The sequence below is a fragment of the Acomys russatus genome, chromosome X (assembly GCF_903995435.1).
Source record: "Acomys russatus chromosome X, mAcoRus1.1, whole genome shotgun sequence".
NCBI lineage: Eukaryota > Metazoa > Chordata > Mammalia > Rodentia > Muridae > Acomys > Acomys russatus.
In genome coordinates this window covers 56,488,400-56,511,618 of record NC_067169.1, presented here as the reverse complement: position 1 = coordinate 56,511,618, position 23,219 = coordinate 56,488,400, and the positions used below count along the sequence as shown (strand labels likewise).

At 39.7% G+C, this 23,219-nt stretch overlaps 1 protein-coding gene across 3 annotated transcripts in view; it reads right to left on the bottom strand.

Annotated features, from left to right (window-relative positions):
• The window catches only part of Atp7a (ATPase copper transporting alpha), a 113,148-nt gene that overhangs the window by 47,732 nt on the left and 42,197 nt on the right, over positions 1 to 23,219 (bottom strand). For all 3 annotated transcript variants that reach the window (XM_051142368.1, XM_051142370.1, XM_051142369.1), the window contains exon 2: positions 11,506 to 11,643. In XM_051142368.1, coding sequence (XP_050998325.1) covers positions 11,506 to 11,625 — 120 coding nt within the window. In that variant the 5' untranslated portion in view covers positions 11,626 to 11,643. The remainder of the gene's footprint in view (positions 1 to 11,505; positions 11,644 to 23,219) is intronic.

Below are 23,219 nucleotides of genomic sequence, written 5' to 3'. Positions count from 1 at the left end.
CCTGGCCCCACGCTTTTGAACATGTGCTCCACTACTTTGGGCTAAGCATGTCCCAAACTTTGTCTATTATCTTTCCTTCTTAAATTATGACCTTAAACTGAACATAATCAGGAATGTACTGCTTAACTGAGCATGCTCAACAATTAGCCAAGCCAGAACGAAAATATGTAGGCTTCCTGAATAAAAAATGCCAAGCTCCCTTGGTAACAGGCAAGCACTGCTTTGGAGATAATCCCCGTAATCACCTTCCCTACTGTAGGCAATAAATCTTTCTCCACTCATTTATGTTTCGGTTGTGCTAGTTTTAGCTTTTGTACTCACCAAGATGGGAATGTGTTCTATTTTGTTACATTAACATTTAGGAAAAAAATGTCTAGCAAGTATAGAGCTTTGACTTTAATATAAATATAAGAAAGTTTTTAAAGGGAAAAAATCCTATTTATTATACACCTTAAAAGGGTCAATATTATTAAATGGCAAATTTTGTAGGCAGGGTGTAACCATGGCCCATGCTTACTTCAAGCTCACAATCCTCCCTCCTCAACCTTCTGAATGTAGGAATTACAGGTATGTACCTCCATAGCAGGTTCTATAAGACAATTTTTAAAATAAAAATTCAAGTAAGGTGGGCCAGGTGTGGTGGCGCATGCCTTTAGTCCCAGCACTTGGGAGACAGAGGCAGGTAGATCTCTTGTGAGTCCGAGGCCAGCCTGGGCTACAAAGTGAATCCAGGGCAACCAGTGCTACACAGAGAAACGCTATCTAGAAAAACCAAAAGGAAAGAGAAAGAAAGAAAAAAATTCAAGTAAGGTGAAAAATTCAGTAATTTCCCAGGTGTGGTGGTGCACACTTTTTAATCCCAACACTCTGGGAGGCAGAAGCAGGCAGATATCTGTGAGTTCAAGGCCAGCCTGGTCTACAAAGTGAGTCCAGGACAGCCAGAAAGCCAGGGCTCTGTTACACAGAGAAACCCTGTCTCAAACAAACAAACAAACAAACAAACAATTTCGTAATTCAGCTGCACTACCAACAACTGAAGAGCTCAAAATGGCTCGTGCCTGTGATACCAGAGGAGCATACATAAAACACTTCCATCACTGCTTGAAGAGTCTTGCGCAGCCCTATTGTGGGGACTCCTGCGCATTTAAAGGAACTAACTGAGATTTTTTTTTTCTTTTTAAGTTTCAATACATCATAGATGATATGTCTATTTAAACGTTTTGCAACACTTTTTGTTTGGGGCAGGGGGGTGTTCAAAGTGAGTTTGAAGCCAGCCTGGACTTAATGAAACCCTGACTCATATAACAATAATAAAAAAGTAATATTTCCCTGGATTACTCACATTTCAGATGAGGAAGACACAACCTTAGTTACTTCTATGTTTTAAAATAGATAGCTGTGCTTAGCACAAATCACTTTGGGGAATTGATATTAGCAGTCAACTTACAAAGAAGAGACTTTAGAAACAAAGTTTCAAAGGAAGCAAATGTTCACAGTGTCTTTCTTTTGAGAAGACAAACAGCAGCTCAGAATCATCATAGGCCGTTCTGAGTGCCAAAACCTTGGATACTAAGCTAAGTTGGCATTTATTTACCCAACAAATATTTACTGAATGTCCATTATGTGCCTGGCATTGTACTGGCTGCTAGAGACACAATGGTGAGGAAAAGCAGGCAAGGCTGCGGAGATCTGGAAACTGCTGGTAGCAGTGTGATTCTCTGCCTGGGCAGTTTTCCTTTCACATGCTCCTCTTGTCCCTAAATCACCTCCTCCAACTCCCCACACTGATCCAAAGTTTCTACAGAAGTTCTCATTAGGAAACAATGCTCTTGTTTTTATTTTCAGGGAGACCATTTTCCATTGTACCAAGAGTCCTTTAATGTAATCAGAGCAGCCTGCATGATGAGCACAGGAAGCACTGAAGACAGGAGTAGGAGTTGTGGGAGAGAACAAAGGAATGTTAACTAGTGGTAGGTACTCTGTGATCTTAGCCGGAACAGGTGCAGTGCATCCATCCGCGGTGCATCCAGCTGCGGACAGAAGGTTTCGAACTCGCAGGTCATCCTATACTACATGTCGAGTCTGGGTCTACACACACACCACTACCACCACCACAATGTAGAGAGGGTGCTAACTGTCCACATAATTTATATTAGTACTTACAATTTTCTGTGTCCCTTGACATGTTAAATATGAAATTCAGACGCAAAACTAGGCACGGAGGCTCATACCTGTAACCACAACACTTGAGAGGCTAAAGAGAAGAATCAGTGCATGTTTGAGGCTAACCTGAAATACATAGTGAGTTGCAGGTCAGTGAAACTCTGGAGAGGGAGGGAGGGAGGGAGGGAGGGAGGGAGGGAGGGAGGGAGGGAGAGTGAGAGTGAGAGAGAGAGAGAGAGAGAGAGAGAGAGAGAGAGAGAGAGAGAGAGAGAGAGAGAGATCCAGATGTAGCACACCTTTTCTATGTAAACTGCATAATACATAGTCTGTATCTTGTATTCTCAGACCTTGGAAAAATCATCCCACCTTTTCAGTTTCTGGAGAAGACAAGACAAAGTATTCCTTTTAAGCTCCACTGTTCTATAAAAGCTTAAAATTTTGCCAGCCTTAGTCCTGATGTGACTTGATGGGCCAGGGTAGGCTGGGGGTGGGGGTAGGAGTAGTGGGTGGGAGGGTAGGACTGGGAGGAGAGGAGAGAGTAGGGTTGCAATTGGGATGTAAAATGAAGACAAAAATAAATTAATGAAGAAGAAAACTGTGCAGCACTTACCACTAAGTCTCAGGACCTATATTAGGAAAGAAGAGAACCAAATCCAATAAGCTGTCCTCTATTCTCTCTCTCTCTCTCTCTCTCTCTCTCTCTCTCTCTCTCTCTCTCTCTCTCTCTCTCTCTCTCAGCAAACATTTATCCTATTAGACCAAACAAAATAAAGGTTACCACTTACAACTATTAAGTCAATTATGAGCTCAAAAAAGACAATACTTAGAACTAAGACAAGAATCCCAAAGCAGTCTCAAATCTCAAATATTTTAAGATGAGATAGAGATTTCATAGATGTGTTAAGTGTTTTGTCAAATTTCATTCTAATAGATTCCAATTGCTTCAAAATATAACAAATGCATAATTATTCATATAAAAATTGAAATTCAGCAGTTTAAAAGAGCAATACACCATTTCTCCGCTGCTAGGTTTTTGTCTTGGATTTGACCTTTCTTTGATCCTTGGAATAGGGTTCTGAAACCTAAGCTTCTTTGAATAACTGACAATGCCTCCATGGATTACGATTGCTTATTAATATATATTTATTTATTTACTTACTTACTTTTGAGAAAGGATCTCTCTGTGTAGCCCTGGCTGTCCTGGAACTCACTCTGTAGACCAGGCTGGCCTTGAACTCAGAGATCCATCTGCCTCCCTGGGATTCATGAGCTACCACTGCCCAGCTTAATGTTTATTTTTTAAGATTTATTTTATTTCTGTTGGCCTGCATTATATGTGTGTGCTCCACAGAATCCAGGCATCAGATTCCCTGGAACTGGAGATACAAAGGATTGTGAGCTTCCATGTAGGTGCTGGGAACTGAACCATGGTTCTCTACAAAAACAGCAAGTACTCTTTTTTTTTTTTTTTTTTTTTTGTTTTTTGAGACAAGGTTTCTCTGTGATAGCTTTGGCTATCGTAGACTCACTTTGTAGACCAGGCTGGCCTCGAACTCACAGCGATCCACCTGCCTCTGCCTCCCAAGTGCTGGGATTAAAGGCGTGCGCCACCACGCTCGGCCTCAGCAAGTACTCTTAACTGCTGAGCCATTTTTACAGTCCTATTCACTAATATCTATAATAATCAAAACATTGTTTTATCCTACTATAATATTGGCAAGAAAGCATAGTTTGAAAGACACTCAGAGCATGTGTTCCCTTTTAACAAAAAACTTAAGTAATCTTAAGGAGAACAAGGCATGTGTGTATTGATTCACAGGAAGACTTTATAACTGCTAGCATTTGGAAAATCATTTTCTGGTGTGTGCATTGTGTATATGAATATGCATGTGTGTTCACATTTGTGAGAGCACACGTTTGCAGGTACAGGACTTATGTGTGGATGGCAGTGGCTGACACTGCCTTCCTCAATCACTAGCCACTTTTTTTTATGACCACCCAGCATTTACATGGGTGCTAAGAATCCAAAACTCTGGTCCTCTGGTTCCACAGCTTGTGCGATAAACACTTTATTCACTGAGCCATCTCTCCAGACCCCCAGGAGATCACTGTTAAAGAACACTCTCTATAAAGAGAGTAAACTCTAACACTCACATAAGTAAGGGGGGAGAATACTCCAAGAATTAACATTGTGAGTTTCAGGTTAACGAGGCATTGACCTTTGGAGCCATTCAGTTCTTGTATCTAACAAAATTGGATTTTACATTCCCATTTCAAAAGAGCCAAACAATCACTGAAAGATCCTCACATTATCAACCCATGTTATTTTTCTTCTGAACAGACCGCTGGGGTGATTCAATTAAACTTCAGGTTAATCCCTTTAATGTCTACCGTGATAGCACTAGCAGGACAAATAAGAATATTACATTCAATAACAATACAATTTCAGACAAAATTCCCAAAATGTATTTAAATGCTGAAGCTGAAAAGGTAACCACAACCCATTTATTTCAGAATTAGAGACTTCCTGGTGCACCACTCTCTTTGAGTTAAAGCTTCAATCTCTTCCACTGCCTCATTATAAGATACAGTGGCCTCATTCATTTCAACAGCAAAAATTTATTACTTCATTCCAAACACTACCAAGGGCTCCTTGACTTAGACCAAATACTCTTCTCTCAAAACCTGTTTTTAAAGTTGGCTTCACAGAGGCTGTGGATACAGATCAGTGCTAAAGTGTTTGTCTTGTGTCAGGCCCTGTATCACTAACACACAAAACTACACTGACAACATAGTTATAACCTTAAGAATTATAATCCAGAAATTTTAAACCTTGAAATTCTTTGAAAAGTGATCAGTATTTGTGTGTTTCATATTGAACTACATTCTGACCATAAATTATGTTTGGACAAAGGAAATTTTATAAATGGTGCCTGGAAACAAAACAAAACTACTTTTTGGGGCCTCTGAGACCAACAATTGGTGGTGCCTTCTTTTTTTAAAAGAGTAATTGATTGATTGATTGATTATGTACAGTGTTCTGCCTGCATGTATGCCTGCAGGCCAGAAGAGGGCACCAGATCTCATTATGGATGGTTGTGAGCCATCATGTGGTTGCTGGGAATTGAACTCAGGACCTCTGGAAGTGCAGCCAATGCTCTTAACCTCTGAGCCATCTCTCCAGCACTGGAGGTGCCTTCTTTAAGGAAAAAAATATAAAACTACAAGTAGCAAATTTCTTTAAAAAAATTTTTTTACTACCTGTGTATGTAAGAGAGGGAGCAAGAAAAAGAATGCAACCCCACAAGTTATAAACTTTTTAAACATAAAGGTTTAGTCAGGTATGGTGGTATATATTTTTAATCCTAGCACTAGAAGAAAGAAGCAGGTAGATCTCTCTGACTTGGAGGCTAGACTATATTGAGAGTTCCAGAACATCCAGGACTACATAGTAAGACCCTGTCACACACACACAAAAGATAAAATGTCATAAACTTTCATAAAACTAATATTTTATTGATGAAATCAGAATTATCTCTATAGCTACATTTTTCCACCTATACTTTCAACCATACAGTTTTTTTGGTGTTGATGATTTTATAAAAATCATTTTCTGTACAGAAAAGTGCTTCTGTTTTTCTTGCAGTGGTCTTTCCCACGGTGCACTTTCCTCTGTCTGTCTGTTCTACAATCTGAAGATAAAACACTGTATTTCTGAGCAGTTGCACTAGTCCTAAAACACTTGTTCGGCCATAGTTTGGAATGGTTCTTTCTACCATTACAATTGAATATTGAGTTTGTATAGCTGCTGGCAAATTTGAGGAAAGTTCTGAGTTTCTTTTACACATAAGCTATATACCCTCTGAGGTGATGCTATTCTTTTTCCAATTTTATATCAGGCCTGACATTTTCATGCTAAGATTCTAAGGGAGGCAGCACAACAGATGGTAGGGCCTTTGGGAGCCATTCCTATACCATACATAATTCCTAACAAAAACTTCACAAGACAGATAAAACCAAGAACCAGCCACCCAAAGCCAAACAGCCTAGTAACCTTAAACTAAGCATGTCTCCAATCTGACTCCTCCCTTTAGATCACCTAAATGCTCATTTGTACTCCAACCGTTCAACACAATGGAACCTCTGTTAAGAGGGAGAGGTGGGGTGGATAGGACAGTAGTCCATTAAAAGACTTATAAATTTTGCTATTTCAAATTGTACCAAAAAATGACTGGGTGTAGTAGAACATATTTTAATCCCCGCCCTTAGGAGAATGAGGCAAGCTCAAATCTTTCCTTGGCTACACAATGAAATCCTATAGCATTTCTTAGCCTTTTGGCTAAATTCCAACACAAAACAAAACAGCCAGGCATAGTGAAGCAAGAATACGGAAGGTCACGAGTCCAAAGCCAGCTTGGGCTATAGTGAGACCTAGTCTTAAAGTAAGCAAACAAGACATATATTCATGAGCACATCCGAGACTCTTTCCAGAGTCTTAGAGGGAAGTTAATGTAGAGTTTCATTAACTTCACAATAAATCCCTATCCGAGTCTTAAAGGCTTAATAGTAAAATATTGTTCAAAGGAAAAAAAAAAAGCCACAATGTATCCTATTTCCTAAAAGCTTTTGACAGAGGAGGAGAGGTAAAGCTGGAAAAGGCTGATGTCTTTCTTTTCAGGTTCAGCAATCAAATTACCAATATGTCCTGGAAAGTGCAGTCTTCCAGATCTGCACTAGGATTCATATAAATCACTGTTGGTAACCCAAAGTGCTTTCATATCACAGCCTCGCTCTTCTTTCTTCCTTCACTATTTAATCAAGATGCAATTGCATTTCTCTGACTTTAAAACAGACCTTATCAGAAATAGGAATAGCAGTTTTACATCTGAGTGGGGCACAAGTAACCTGCTTTGAGAAATAGGAATGTACTTGAAATGATTAAATAAAATCTAGCTGGGGATGTAGAGCCTGCTAACATACACAAGGCCCTACTTTCAATCCCCAGCACCACAAAAGGCTGCCTAACATGGTGGCCTACATTTTCAGTACTTCAGAGTGAGAGAGGAAGATGAAGAATTCAAGGACATCCTCAACTACAGGCTGAGTTTGAGGCTGACCTAGTATACTTGAGATCCTGCCTTAAGGAAAAAGTAGAGGGGATTGAAGAGCTAGGTTAAGAGCACTGGCTGTTCTTTCAGAGGACCCAGATTCAGTTCCCGGCACCTGCATCGGGCAGCTCATAACTGCCTGAAATTCCACTTCTGGGCAATCTAGCGTCCTCTTTCAGTCTCTTATGGTACCTGCTCACATGTGGAGCACATACATATATTCATGCACACATACATAAAACAAAATAAACAAAATAAAGCCCTATAGTTACATATAGATGTTTTAACAGAAGCAAACACACAATGCGGTTTACTAGACAGGGGCTAAAAGTTTTGAAAAAAAAAATATCTAAGTTGTCATAGACAGCAAGTAACTAAGTTGGAGAAAAATTGGGTGAACTAGCATCTGTGATTAAATGGCTTTACTGCAATTAGCACAGAAACAACTGTATAATTAGCAATATTTCACTTCTATTCTGGCCTCTAGCACCAGCCCTACCTTAACTCAAGTGGAGGTTTAACTGGGTTCATTTATGAGTAAATCAAGTAGAGGTGTCATACATATTACGCACTAAAATGAACTCATTTTAACACTTTAAGCCTGAAGGATGGAGAGCTCCCTTGCTTAGCATCTTCGCCAACTGATAAACTGTAAAATATTCATCTAATTATAAAGCTATAATTCATAAATATCATGTACATACATTTTACAAATTTGACCTTTAGAGAAGATAATTTATTTATGAAACCTGTAGCATAGTAATAAATGAGATAATTATGCATTACTTCTCAGCTTTTCCAACCTGGCTCTCTTGCCAAAGAACATTAAAGCCAGCCATACAAATCCTTACTGGATTGTAGGTAGGAAGTAAAGGAATCAGGCCAAGGTAGAAGATGAACCTCCTTTTGAAAAACCTATTTTTAGGGGCTAGAGAGATGGCTCAGTGGTTAAGAGCACTGACTGCTCTTCTAGAGGTCCTGAGTTCAATTCCCAGCAACCACATGGTGGCTCACAACTATCTATAATGAGATCTGGTTCACATGCAGGCAGAACACTGTATACATAATAAATAAATCTCTTTATTTAAATCTACTTTTAAAGCATGTAAAGATGGAAAACACCTGCTTAGGTGTTCACATGGATGCCTCTGAGAAGAAATCTTCAACAACACAAATCACATGACAGGAATGAAGCTTAACCACAGCTGTCTACTCAGCCTTGGCTCAGCAGAGTCAGCACAGGAGAACACTGCTTCCCTCCAGGCAAAAACTAAACTGTACCCACAGTTTCCTCCACCCTCTCTAACCAAGAGTAGGAAAGAGATGGGAAAAGTACCTACTGATTCATATTTGGAAAAGAGGAGCCACATCCCCATGAATACTCTCACGTGAGACCCAGAGATCCTCTCATGTCTACCTCCGCAGTACTAGGATTACTGGTGTGTGGTACTGCACCAGGATGCTTACGTGGCTGCTGGGACCTGAGTTTGATAAGGGGTAAGGGTTCAAACTGAGGGAGCTGTGGAGATGCTTCAGTTGTTCCCTTAGTTTGGACCCTTACCCCTGTCCTTGTAGCTCTTGCAGAGTCTCAACACTGATATTAATTTATCTCATTCCATCATCTTCCCTTGCACCCATTCTCCCATTTCTCTGCCGTTTAGACATAGAGGTAAGAAAATGAACAGAGTCCCTTTCTTGTCAGTGTGTTAAAGATTCCTGGGTATGCTTGGGAGGGAGCAGGATGGTTGTTAGTATGAGGCTGGCTAGGCTGCGTAGCAGATTCCAGCCAAACTGGGCTACATAGCAAGATTCTGGCTGCAAAACAATTTCTTTGAAGATTCCTATTATAATTACAATAATACATAGAAACATTTCCTTAAATAAATGCTAAAACTTATTTGTACTTGAACATGTTTATTTTCACTGCTGGAACTTAGTACGTTAATTCCAATATGTAGTGCTCTTGCTGAATTGTGTTCTCATTTGTACAATGTGCCTGGCATCTTAATATTTGTTTTCTCCATTTCTAAAACCACCTTATATTGGCGGTGGTTGTATTTTCTCTCCCTCTCCCCACCCTCAAGTTTTTTGGGACAGGGTTTTTGTGTATGTAGTCCTGGCTGTACTGGATTCACATCAGGCTGGCCTTGAACTCACAAAGATCCGAATGCTTCTGCCTCCCGGAGTGCTGGGATTAAAGGCATGTGCCACCACGCCTGGCAGTGTTGGATTTTCTGTACTTTTGCTTTTATGCAATACTCATTATAATGCTGGAGGAAAGTAAATACCACTTTGGAATTTGATCAGCTTGCTTCAGTCCTAGAATGCTTTTCCTGTGAGCTGTTGAGAGCCACATGCAAACACTGCATTCCTAGACATACTCTTAGGAGCAGATGTTTTTGAGATGGGGTTTCACTCTGTGGCCCAGGGTATCTTTGAACTCACTGTTTAGCTAAAAACTGGTCTCATAGTAGTGCCAGTTTTCTTGCCTCGCTCTCCTGAGTGCTAGTCTCACAGGTGTAAGATTCCAGATATTAATATTTTAAAGGGAGATTTGTCCAAGTACACACCACATTTAGCACATCATCTAAAAATGAGGATTCACCAGATTCCTTTTTATGAGAAGCTCATTATTTTAAGTATATTTATATTATATTGGATCTAGAAGTTTTGTGTATCTCTAGATTAGCTACTTTTCCAGGCTCTGTTTTATCTAAATATTCATTTTAACTACTTAGTCATCAGAGATGTCAAATGGTTTTGGCTTTTTTTTTTCCAGAGAAATACAGGATTTATACTTTATTGTCTATATAATGTTCTTGTTTATGATTCTTCTCAAAGTCTTGAATAGACTGATTTATTTTGTTTTTATTACAAAACATTGAGCTACATAGACCGTGTTTCAAATGGACAAACAAACAAATAAAATAAAGCAAAACCAGGAAAAAATGCTCTTAAGAAAACCTCAAGCAACTGGCAGGCAGGGTGGCCCCCATCTAGCTCTCAGGAGGCTGAGGCAGATGATCACAAGTTTGAGGCTAGCTTGAGCTCTATATTGAGTCCATGGCAAGCCTGGCTACACAAGTAGATCCTGTCCCCCTAGCCACCTTCTCAAGTCTCTGAGGGGCATTGAAGGCAAGGTAGTATAGTTTTATAACCAAGCTTAGTTGATTAGGGGACAAGATCACCTTAGATTGAGTTGAAGTTAAGCTATTATTAGAGTTGAGCTAGGATAGAAACTGAATCTCATTTGGAAATTTAGACCCAACAAGACAGGAAAGACACTTAATTCAAATGGGACGAATGCAGATGGCCAATTCGCTATGAATGTAACATGTATAGAACTCATTATTCTCATGATTGTCACATGGTTCTCCTTGCTGTATGTAGTTTGTTTTATACATGTGTAATCAAATAAAAATATTTTTAAAAAGGAAAAAAGAAATGTAATACCAAAAAATGACAGCCACAGGTGCCCCCAAAATAAATAAATAAAAGTAAAATAAACTGCTAGGGTTATAGCTCACTGATAGAGCTCTTACCTAACATGTGCAAGGCCCTGAGTTCAAACCACAGTATCCACCCCAAAAGGAACATAACCTGAACTTCCATTGCAACCACAGCACTGACAAAGCTGCTGATGCTCAAAGAATGTTAAATAATAATAAAATAGGATGCTTTCTTCAAAGCAGAATTAACTGGATAAATTATTATTATTATAGATTATTTAGTATCAGAGTTAGCAACGTGATAGTAGTCTTTTTTGTCAAATGTGTTGGTGTGATTGTTTCATTCCCAATATTAAAAGTAATTCCTTTTTTTTTTTTTTTTTTTTTGAGACAGGGTTTCTCTGTGTAGCCTTCACTGTCCTAGACTCACTTTGTAGACCAGGCTGGCATCAAACTCACTGAGATCTGCCTGCTTTTGCCTTCCTGAATGCTGGGATTACAGGCACATGCCACCATGTCAAGCTTAGAAGTAGTTCTTACAGAATTCTTTTTTTAAGGTTTATTTATTATTATGTATACAGTGCTCTGCCTACATATACATCCGCAGACCAGAAGAGGGCATCAGCTCACATTATAGATGGGTGTGAGCCACCATGTGGTTGCTGGGAATTGAACTCAGGACCTCTGGAAGAGCAGTCAGTGTTCTTAACCTCTAAGCCATCTCACCAGCCCTCTTACAGAATTCTTGTTGATGTCATCTTGCTAATTTACAAAGAGTAACTTACTTTAATGTGATGGACACCATTCACTTTCCCAATCTGCTGTTCAATGGTCCGGACACAGGAAATACACGTCATTCCCTCAACAGCGATAGTGACTGAATTCACATCCATACTTGGTTCCATTTTGATATCTTTACATTCCTGTTAGAGACAATAAAATCATTAATTTAACCATGGAAATAATCTTTACTCACTTTCCCCCTGAAAGTATGCTAATAATAAAATATGCATCCTTTTGTACGTGCTGAAGAGAAAGTTTTAACCAACCTTTAAAGAAGTAAAGGAAAGTAAATTATATGATTACGATAATTAAAAAAAAAACAGAGCCAGGAATGGTGGATCTCTATGAGTTTCAACTCAGACTGGTCTACAAAGTAAGTTCCAGGACAGCCAGGGTGGTTATGCAGAGAAACCCTGTCTCAAGCCAAACAAAACACATACTACTCCAAATAATTAATTTGCCTTAGGACCAACAAGATGGTTCAGTAGGTAAGAGTATTTTATGCCAAATCTGATAACCTGAGTTTAAGCCCCCAGACCTAGATGGTAGAAAAAGAGAAACTCCCTAAAATTGTTCTCTGACATCCACAAGTAGGCACATGTGTGCATGCAGACATAATGAATAAGCAAGATATAAGAAGAATTTAAATATACTAGTTTCCAGATTATGAAACATATTTAATATGTACAATCAGAGAATATTGAGTGTAGACACAAGAACCAAAATTGCCAAAAATCCACAGGCTATTAATACAGTCCTACATGATTTCCCCTGTCTGCCCACATCACACTGACCTCTCTGGCCTTTAACCACTCATGACACCTGACTCTGTACCTGTCACACTGCCTACTGAGTGACTGCCATTTGTGGCCTTTGGTTTAGTTAATCTTTTACTTTGAGACTCCTTACTTTCAGAAACCTGCTTAGCTAATTTTCTGCTCCCTTTTAAGTCTTTAACCTTTGCAATGTGGCATATGTTGACCCCGTGTTTAAAATGGCAACTTACAACCTTCAACATAAACATATCCTGATTCCTCTTACCTCTGTTTTTTCCTATAGAATTCCTCATCTTGTAAAATGCAGCTCCATAATTTGTTTATTTATTCTTTTCATAGCTTAAAAGTTCTCTGTCTTCCTATAGCTCAGTTCTTAACCTGTGAGCAGAGACCCTCTTGGGGGTTGAATCATCTTTTTACAGGGGCTCCCTAAGACCATCAGAAAACACAGATATTTACATTATTATTCATAGCAGTAGCAAAATTACAGTTGTGAGTCACCACAACATGTATTAAAGGGTCACAGCAATAGGAAGGTTGAGAACCACTGCTATAGTGTGTTTACAACACGTTCACAGACTTTTCTCCTTTCAAACAATAGAACTTAACTCCTGTCACTCTGACTGTGTCCTAGACTTGGTGATGTTTCCAATGAATAGATTACTACAGACATGACAAAAGCTAAATTTCAAGACTAGCTTGTAAAAGGTTTTGTGGACTCTGGGTGTGGTGGTGCATGCCTGGAATCTCAGGACTTGGAAGGTTATGGCATAAGGATATCAAGAGGGAGACCAGCTTAAGCTACATAAAGAATTGAAGGTCAGAGCTGGTATGGTGGTCTACAAAGCGAGTCTAGGACAGCCAAAGCTACACAGAGAAACCCTGTCTCAAAAAAACAAAAACAAACAAAAAAACTGAAGGTCAAGCACTGGAGAGAGAGAGAGAGAGAGAGAGAGAGAGAGAGAGAGAGAGAGAGAGAGAGAGAGAGAGAGAGCGAGCGAGCGCGCGCACTGGCTGCTCTTCTGGGGGCCCTGTACTTAATTCCCAGCATCTATAGGATTCACAACTATCTGTAAGTCAAGTTTCAGGGAATCTGAAACACACTTCTTCCCTTTTTTCTTCTTTTTTAGTCTTTTGAGACAGGGTTTCTCTGTGTAGCCTTGGCTGTCCTAGACTCGCTTTGTAGACTAGGCTGGCCTCAAATTCAGAGATCTGCCTGCCTCTCTGTCCCAGGTGCTTGGATTCTAGGCATGCACCACTGTGCCAAGCTACCCTTCCTGAGCACCAAGTATTATATGTAGTACACATACAGGCAAAAAACCCACACACATAAAATACTTGAAAAAACAGTCTAAGACCAGTCCAATCTATATAGTAATGCTCAGAGTCAAATAAATAAGAAGGGAGGTGAATGCACATGTACACAAGAGAGGTCAAAGGACAGCTTGTGGGAACTCGTTCTGTCCTTTCACCATGTGGGTTCCAGAGGATCAAACTAGGACATAAGGCTTGGTGGCAAGTGCCTTTATTTGGCTATTTTGCTGGCCCTATGTGTTCATTTTGAAGTTAGGATATTACTCACATACTAAAAAGCTCACTCCTTAAAGTGTTTCAGTTCAGTGGGTCCTGGTACATTAAAAAGATGTACAAGCATAACAATCACATGGTTGCAGAATATCTTCCTTTCCCTCAAAAAAGCCCTCACGCCTTTAATCCCAGCACTCAGGGAGACAGAGGTAGGCGGATCATTATGCATTCGAGGCCAGTCTGGTCTATATACTGAGTTCCAGGACAGCCAAGGTTACAGAGAAAAACTCTGTCTCCAAAAACCAAAAGAAAAAAGAAAGGAAGGAAGAAGGAAAGAAAAGAAAAGAAATCCTCAGGCTAGCAAGATAGGGTTGAGCAACTAAAGGCACCAACCACGAAGCCTGACAATGTGAATTCAACCCCAGAGACTCATACAGTGGAAGGAGAAAATCAACTCCTCCATGGTGATCTCTGACCTCCACTCACATGCTCTGGAATATGCACATACATATGCAAAATAATAAATAAAAATGGAATGACAAAACTCCCCACTGCCATTAGCAGTTGCACCCCTTCTCGTGGCCTCTGTCCCTGGAAAATTCTGATGGACTCTTTATCTCTACACTGTGCCTGCACTGGTCAGTTCATTAGTATGTGGCTTTTATGTCTAGATTCTTATAATTAGCATGTTTTCAAGGCACATGAACAAGTTGCATATACTAACATTTCACTCTTTAATGTTTTTGTTTTTTGTTTTGAGACAGGGTTTCTCTGTATAGTCTTGGCTATCCTGGACTCACTTTGTAGACCAGGCTGGCCTCGAACTGAGGTCAATCTTCCTGCCTCTGCCTCCCGAGCACTGGGATTAAAGGCGTGCTCCTCATTCTTTAATGTTCTTGATGACATCCATTGACACATAAAAGCTTTGAATTTGATGAAATCTAATTTATCAATTTTTTGCTGTTTCTTTTATTTGTGCTGAAGAGCAAATCCAGGACTTGCATATGCTAAGCCACATGCTCTACCACTCATTTTCCTCCATATACCCAAAATTATGTTCTTCTATATGGAAATATGCAATTCTCTCAGAACCATTTTTAAAGTTTTATTGAGACACAGTTGACACATATCTCACATATTTAAAGTGTAAAATTCAGAGGTTCTTAACATATATCCCCACATGTGTAGCCATCAACAGTTAACTTTAGAGCATTTTTATCACCTCATAATGAAAGCTCATCTCTCCCCTGACCATCTCTCAGTAACTCCTACGCTCATCACCCTCTATGCTAGGCAATCACTAATATTTTCTGTATATACAGAATCTCTCTTCTAGCTATTCATACGACAGGAATCACACAATGTCACTGGAATCTTTCATTTTGCTTGTTTTCAACTTTAATCCATGTTGTAGCACATACCAAGTTGAATAAACACACATTTTTCTTATCCATTTGCTGGCTGATGGACTTTTGAGTCATTTCCATTTGGGGGGGTCTTATAAATACTGATATTATAAATGCTGGTATAAATTTTGTGCTTTAATTTCCTTTAGTTAATGCTGAAGAGTGGACTTGCTGTGTCATATAACTCCACTTAACTGTCTGAGGAACTGCCAAGGTGTATTCCAAAGCAGCTGTGTCTGAGTTCCCACTAACAATACATGACAATTCAAGTTTCTTTACCTCCTCACTTGCTGCTGCTGGCTTCTTATGGTATATGTGTGGGGTTGGGCTAGTTTTCTTTTTTGAAACAGAGTCTCTTCTCTCTCTCTGGATGGCTTTGAACTTATATTCTTACTGCTTAATCATCTTAAGAGTTGGGGTTACAGATGCGGGCTACCATACCTTGTCTCTGAATTTTTTTTTTCTTAGCCATTCTAGTAGATATGAAAAGATATCTCGTGCTGGAGAGATGACTCAGAGGTTAAGAGCACTGTCTGCTCTTCCAGAGGTCCTGAGTTCAATTCCCAGTAACCATATGGTGGCTCACAACCATCTATAATGTGATCTGACTCCCTCTTCTGGCCTGCAGGTGTATATGCAGGCAGAGGACTGTATACATAATAATAAATAAATACATCTTTTAAAAAAGAGAAAAGATATCTCATGGTGGTTTTGATCCAAATTCCCAATTACTTGTAATGTTAAGCATCTTTTCATGGGCTCAAGCCATGAGCCAAATCAATCCTTTAAGTTGCTTCTTGTCAGGTATTTTGTCACAGTGATGAGAAAAGTGACTATACAGGCCCTTTAACATAACTAAATTCACCTAGGATTTACATACTAGGCAGAGCAGAATAGAATGAAAATTACATTAATGCAGTTTGATTTTCCATTACATCTCAATTTAAGTATGGCAGATAAACTATGAATATATATCCATTTTTCCTTTGCTTTGGTTTCCAAAACTCTATTTCAATTGGATCTTGCACACAAAACTTCAAAAGATTTCACCTTCTTCTTACTGCTAATACACATATATGGACACACATACAAATCTAATTGACTTTGTAATGCATGTTATATCCATCTTTAAATGTTTAAATGCCCTTGAAATATGTACAAAATCAGGACCATGTATTGTAAAATGACTCAGGAAGCAGCACATAAGCAACTTCCTATGGTATGAAACAAATGCAGGCTTTGGAAAATCACAGTATCAAAGAAACAGACCTGGCAGCTGCAGCTATTAATGAGTGACTCTGAGACAACAGCATTCAACAACACTGAGGGAAATAACTTCTAGTTATTAAAATAGTTTAGCCACTCCCTAAACACAGACAGTAATGCATTTCTATTAAAAGAGCAACATTATGACTGATACAAAACTCAACATGTACACCACCCAGAACCACTTCTTGTGTGTGTGTGTGTGTGTGTGTGTGTGTGTGTGTGTGTGTGTGTGTGTGTGTGTTTTGAGGCAGAGTTTCTCTGTATAGCCTTGGCTGTCCTGGACTCACTCTGTAGACAAGGCTGGCCTCGAACTCACAGAGATCTACCTGCCTCTGCCTGCCGAGTGCTGGAATTACAGGCACGCGCCACCACGCTCAACCCAGAACCACTTCTTAAAGTTCATCACAGAAGCACAAACATTAGTTTTAAATTCCTGTAAGATAATGCCACATGATTTGGAGATTCCTAGGGCTTTTTTTTCCTGGGTTTTTCGAGACAGGGTTTCTCTGTGTAGCCTTCACTGTCCTGGAGTCACTTTGTAGACCAGGCTAGCCTCGAACTCATAGAGATCTGCCTGTCTCTACCTCCCTAAGTGCTGGGATTACAAGTGTGTGCCATTGTACCTGGCAATTTCTGGATTATATCCAGAAAGATTTTTAAAGTCCTTGTTATAAACAAGGAAATACAAACTAAAATTATAATTGAGTACCATTTATCAGAGAAAATTTTTAATATCTGACCATACAAGGTACTGATATAGAGTAACAGTACCTTTTTATTCATCTGGCTAATATAAATTACTACAATCACAGAAATTATGTGGCAATATCTGGTGGTGTTAAAAACGTGAATATAGCAGAAGTCAACCTCTTTTATTGCTCCTTGATTACCCTAGGGAGCCACACAGATGTGCTGAAGAAAGCATGAGTGAGGTGGCTCACACCTGAATCTCAGCACTTGGGAGGCAGAGACAAGGACTGCCCTAAGGGTGAGACTAGCCTGGTCTACATAGTGAATTTCAGGACAATTAGGACTATTTAGTGAGACCCTGTGGAAAAGAATAAAAAGGGGGTGGGGCACAGGGATGAGACTGAATATGAACAAAGCCTCAGTGAAACAGCCTTCCTAATGATTGACATTTTGAAAATAACATAAATGTCCATCAGTAGGTAAATGAAACATAGGTTATAATGTCATTGGCAACAGGATAATACATGAGTTAAAGTGAGTGAAGTAGAAAAGTGATTCTCAGTGGAAGTGACCACACTACCAGTGGGACATTTTGCAATGTCTAGGGACACTGAGGCCTAGGGGGAGAATTACTGGCCTCTAGTAAATACAGGCTAGGGACACTACCAAGCAACCTGTGATGAAGAAGGGAGCCCCAAATATCAACAGAACAGAAGCTGAAAAACTGAACTAGCCGGGCGTGGTGGCACACGCCTTTAATCCCAGCACTCGGGAGGCAGAGGCAGGCGGATCGCTGTGAGTTGGAGGCCAGCCTGGTCTACAAAGTGAGTCCAGGACAGCCAAGGCTACACAGAGAAACCTTGTCTCAAAAAAAAGCAAAAACAAAAACAAGCAAACAAAAAAAACTGTCTCGAAAAAACAAAAACAAAAAAAACAAACATAGAACAACATTTTCTGTTGTGTTTATATGCATGCACATATAAGAAGACACAGAGGTTGAAAAGGGAAGAGTGTTACTGTAGGCAAGTACTACTTAGGGACTCAACTGCTCAGGCTACAGAGGAAACACACAAGTAAACTGCTAGAGGGTTTCCTCTTCCAATGGGCCTCTCATTATAGAGGTTTTTGTTGTTGTTTTTAGTCAAGCTCTTTACCAGAGTAACCTCAAATTCACCTTGTAGCCCAGGCTGGCCTCAAACTCAGAGAAATATCCTCTTCTTTAAGCCTCCCAAGTGCTGGAACTACTACAAGCAAGAAGTACTCCCAACAGTCAGAATGTCTCTGTCCCTTTCTGCTTTCTCTCTCTCTCTCTCTCTCTCTCTCTCTCTCTCTCTCTCTCTCTCTCTCTCTCTCTCTCTCTCTTCTCTCTTTGTGCCTGTATTTCTGCTTTCTCTCTCTCTCTCTCTCTCTCTCTCTCTCTCTCTCTCTCTCTCTCTCTCTCTCTCTCTCTCTCTCTCTCTCTCTCTCTCTCTCTCTCTCTCTCTCTCTCTCTCTCTCTCTCTCTCTCTCTCTCTCTCTCGTCTTATTTATCCCAGGCTGGCCTCGAACTCAGAGGTGGTCTCAGTCTCCCAGTACTATGATTATATGCATGCAATATTAGCATGCCTGACTCCTTATTATCTTTTTTCTTAAGACAAGGTCTTATTATTTAGCCTAGGCTGGCCTCAAACTTATGATGCTCCTGCCTTAGACTACCAATATTATGATTCTTAAGGTAAGGTCTCACTATGTAGTCCTGGCTGCCTGAAACTCAGAGATCCTCTTTCTTCTACCTCCCAAGTCCTGGAATTAAAGGTGTGTGCCACTATGCCTGGCTCTATAATAATTTTTACAGACTAATAAAAGGTCATTTTAAGAGAAAATAGTGAGGATGTAAGGAATGTATACAAATTAGAAGTTACCAACACTGAAACAATTTAGTGAGATTAACAATAAACTCAAGCAGCCAGACGTGGTGGTACATGCCTTTAATTCCAACATTTGGGAGGCAGACGCAGGTGGATTGCTGTGAGTTCAAGGCCAGCCTGGTCTAGTGTAAGACAGCCAAGGCTACACAGTAAAATATTGTTTCAAAAAAAAACCCAACAACAAGAGGCTCAAGCATAGAAATAGTCCAAGTCACCCATTTCTATAACACAAGAGATGTGCAAACAATCTTGCTATGTTAAATTAAAAAAAAATGTCTTCCAGGACAGCAGGAGGACTACCCAGGGAAACCCAGTCTCAAAAACCAACCAAACAAACAAGCAAAATGTCTATTTAAATAAATGTATAAATTCTAGCTACTCAAACAATACCTAACTAGTTGCCTCCAGGGTAGCTATACAATATTACCAAATTGATTTAAATTTTCCCACCCATTTGCTTTCACTTCAAATCACTACCACTGCAACATAAAAAGACAGAAAAAGTACTACCCTATGTTATTATATATAATACATCCCTTGCTTTTAAATTGTATAAGCTTTCAAAATGAAAAGTAATCCTACTACTTAATCTGTTTTCAAAATAATGACTGCTAACTTTCTTTCATCAGACCTCTGGTATTACAGAAGGACTGGGATTCCAGATGGAACAGGTGGAGCACGTAGGGAGTGTGTTTGAAAACATAATTGCTCCTTTCATGTGGATTAGGAGTCAATATGAAAAGACAAAGTAATAAGGTCAAACAGCATAGAACATTCAAATTAAGAAAAAGCCGTTTGCTTTCCTGGTCATCTTTATGCCTCCTACACTAGTCGCAGCAACTCTACAAAGTCCTATAACAGCAATATAGGTACCTGAGATTCCTACAGTATTCCATAGCCGAAAACCTTCACATACAGCTCACAACAATCCTGCGACATAATAAGCAAGGTGGTAAATTCCTTTCATATAAAGGAGCTAAAGCTCAAATGCAGCCACACTCACACAGTCAAGTCAGCAAGGATTCCAGAGCTAATCATAGCGTTAAAATGATTAGCTTAATAGGGCAATGTTGAAAAGCCATAAAGCGAAACCAGACCAAGATGAAGCAATGTGGAAGAATGCTTGAGAATTATTAATGCCCTGCAGAGAAAACAGACGGAAACAGGTCCCCCAGAAATGGATGAATATTCCTCAGGCCTCTGTGAGACTTTCTTCCACAAGCTACACAATTTCTGCCATGCCAGTAAGACTAGAACAAGAGAGCATGTTTCCATCGAGTGTGAAACGATCTCTGCTTTAGACATGGCATCTATCATGACCTCGGGAAAGAAGGAGGAAGTCAGATTGACCTATTTGACATCATGAAAGAATCAGCTGACCAGGTGCAGTGGTAGCACACACCTTCAGTCCCAGCACTCAGGAGGCAGAGGTTGGGGATTGCTGTGGGTTCAAGGCCAGCCTGGTCTACAAAAGGAGATCCGGGACAGCCAAGACTACACAGGGAAACACTGTCTCAAAAATAAAAAATAAAAAGAAAGAGAGAATCAGCCATGTTCCAACCCTGTTTCAACTGTTCTGACTTAAATATGGATTTAATGCAGCAGTCTTAGATTCTAAGATTGGTGGTTGGACTGTATTTTTCAACCCCATCAAAAGTATCACCTGATTCAGGATTGTCAGATACAACTTTTACACAAATTAAGAACTTCCTATAATAATAAATTTTTGTCATTGTTTTTCAGTTCTGAGGACCTCACCATTAATTAACACAGCTAGCCTCCAAAATGCTTTCTTCATGAGGGAACACCTACTTTAACAATTTAGTTCTAAGACAAGGCAGTATCCCAAATCATACATGCAAAAACATTAAATACCTATGAAAATGAACACTTTCAAAATTTAACTATTCATATAAAGTTGAAAAAAACTATATTTGCTGGTTGGTTGAGAAGAAGTAAAATATAAAAACATAATAGAGTCAAGTGTGTTGATGAATGCCTTTAATCCCAGCACTTGGGAGGCAGATGCTGATGGATCTCTGTGAGTTCAAGGCCAGCCTGAGGTGAATTTCAGGCCAGTCATGGCTACACAACAAACCAGTCTCAACAACAACAATAACAACAACAACAAATGACAAAGCTTGCTATGGGTGAAATGACAACTATGACCACATATCTTAAGTATGTCATTAATTTCATAAAAGCTATCATTACATGGATAATGATGCTAATTGTTTTACCAAACACAAAAGTCTATTTTAAAGTGTTTAAAATCCTATGGCTCAGGGATGATTGCAAAAGATGGGAATGGAAAGATTGTAAAGGCCAGAGGAATAGGAAGATGCGGTGAAATTGTGTTTCCTAGAAATGTCAAAGAAGCTACACCCATGAAGTCTCACTAACATGGCTGCCTAAACATGAGCAATGACAACAACTGACATGCCTAGAACTACATCAAAAACACTTTGAACAGAAAAACTGAGTATCAAGAGTCAAAAGAAAGAAAAACAACTGTAGGACACATACACTAAGAATAAAAGCAATCTAACAGTGTGCAGTCTTCACGTGAACGCTGATGAAGGAGCTAACTCAGGAGTTGGAAGACAATGATAGGTTTGCATGTTCTGCTTAACCAAAAAGGTTGACAAGTCAGGCCTTAAAAAGAGAATAGGCCAGGCTGCAGAGTGGGACATTGAGAAGACTGAAGTACTCAGCAACCAGCTTGCCACACCATCTAACAGCCAAGATGCAAGTTGAAGTTCAGAAAAGAAGAGGACAAAGAAGAAACTAGAATGGGAACTTGAAGCAAAGAAGAGATGAAAAACCAAAAGCTACAAGGACATAACCATAACCCTAAAGAGTTAAGTTCTGTAGACTGCTGTGCTTAGTTTACCAAAAAGGGTTTCCTACTTATACATAGAACAGTATAAAATCAATTTTGCTTTTTCTTTTTTTGCTGTATCACAGCTTAAGAGGCCTTCTTGTCTGCTCTTGGCATGATTACACTTTTTCTAGAATTGGGAGGGGGTGCGGATATGCGGATGTGAGGCATAAAGGTATGTTTGTGTGGGTGTGCACATGTATGCATGTGTGTACAGAACAGAGGTTGACATTAGTGTCTTCCTCCATCTCTTTGTACTGGACCAGAAGCTCAATGATTCAGCCTGGTATGCTGTCTGGCCAATGAGCTCCAGGGATATGCCTGTTTCTGCCCCACAGCACTACAATTACAAACAGATGCTGCTTGGCTTTTATATGTACAGAAGCAACTAGCCATACACTCATGGCACATGACATTAGTCCTGGCACTGGGGAGGCAGAGACAAGTGGACCTCTGAGTATAAAGGACAGCCTGAACTACAGAGTGAGCTCCAGAAAAGGCAGGGCTACACAGAGAAACCCTGTCTTTATAAATAAATAAATAAACAAACGAACGAACGAACGAAAGAAAGAGAGAGAGAGAGAAAGCACTCTGCCAACTGAGCCATCTCCTCAGCTCATGAAATTGTGACTTTAGCATTGGCTTTTGTGAGCTAGGGTTGTGGCTCAAGTAGAGCATACATGAAGTACTGGGTTCTATTCCTAGCACTGCATAAACCAATTGGGTATGGTGGAGCATGTCCTTAACTCCAGCACTAGGGAAGTGGAGGCAGGATTAAAAACCCAAGGTCATCTTCAAATACACAGTGAGCTTGAGGCCAGCCTGGACTACATGACCCTGCCTTTAAAAAACAAAGAGAATATTATCATTTGTTTATAATGAATTTGTCATAAATATAAACATTCCCAATTATTATTAACATTATAACATTCCAACAGTGACAGTGGCAGAAGTTCCAAGAAAACCAGTGCTAGTGAAAAGGTTCTTACCACTCAGTCCGGGGTAGGACTCTGTTCTGTTCTAGTTTCATTGGGTTCTCAAGCAACGCGAGCTGACCATCCTTTAATGTTGATTCTGTAAGCAATCTAATCACCTACCAATGAATTCCTTTTCTGGCTCAGTAGTCTGAAGTGCTTTATGTTGCTGCAAACAAGAACCAAGCCTAATACATGTGCAGTAAATATCAGGTGGCCATTACAAGCAAGGGTGTAGATCTCTGCTTTCATGCAGGGAAAATATTCAGGATACGTTAAGTGAGAA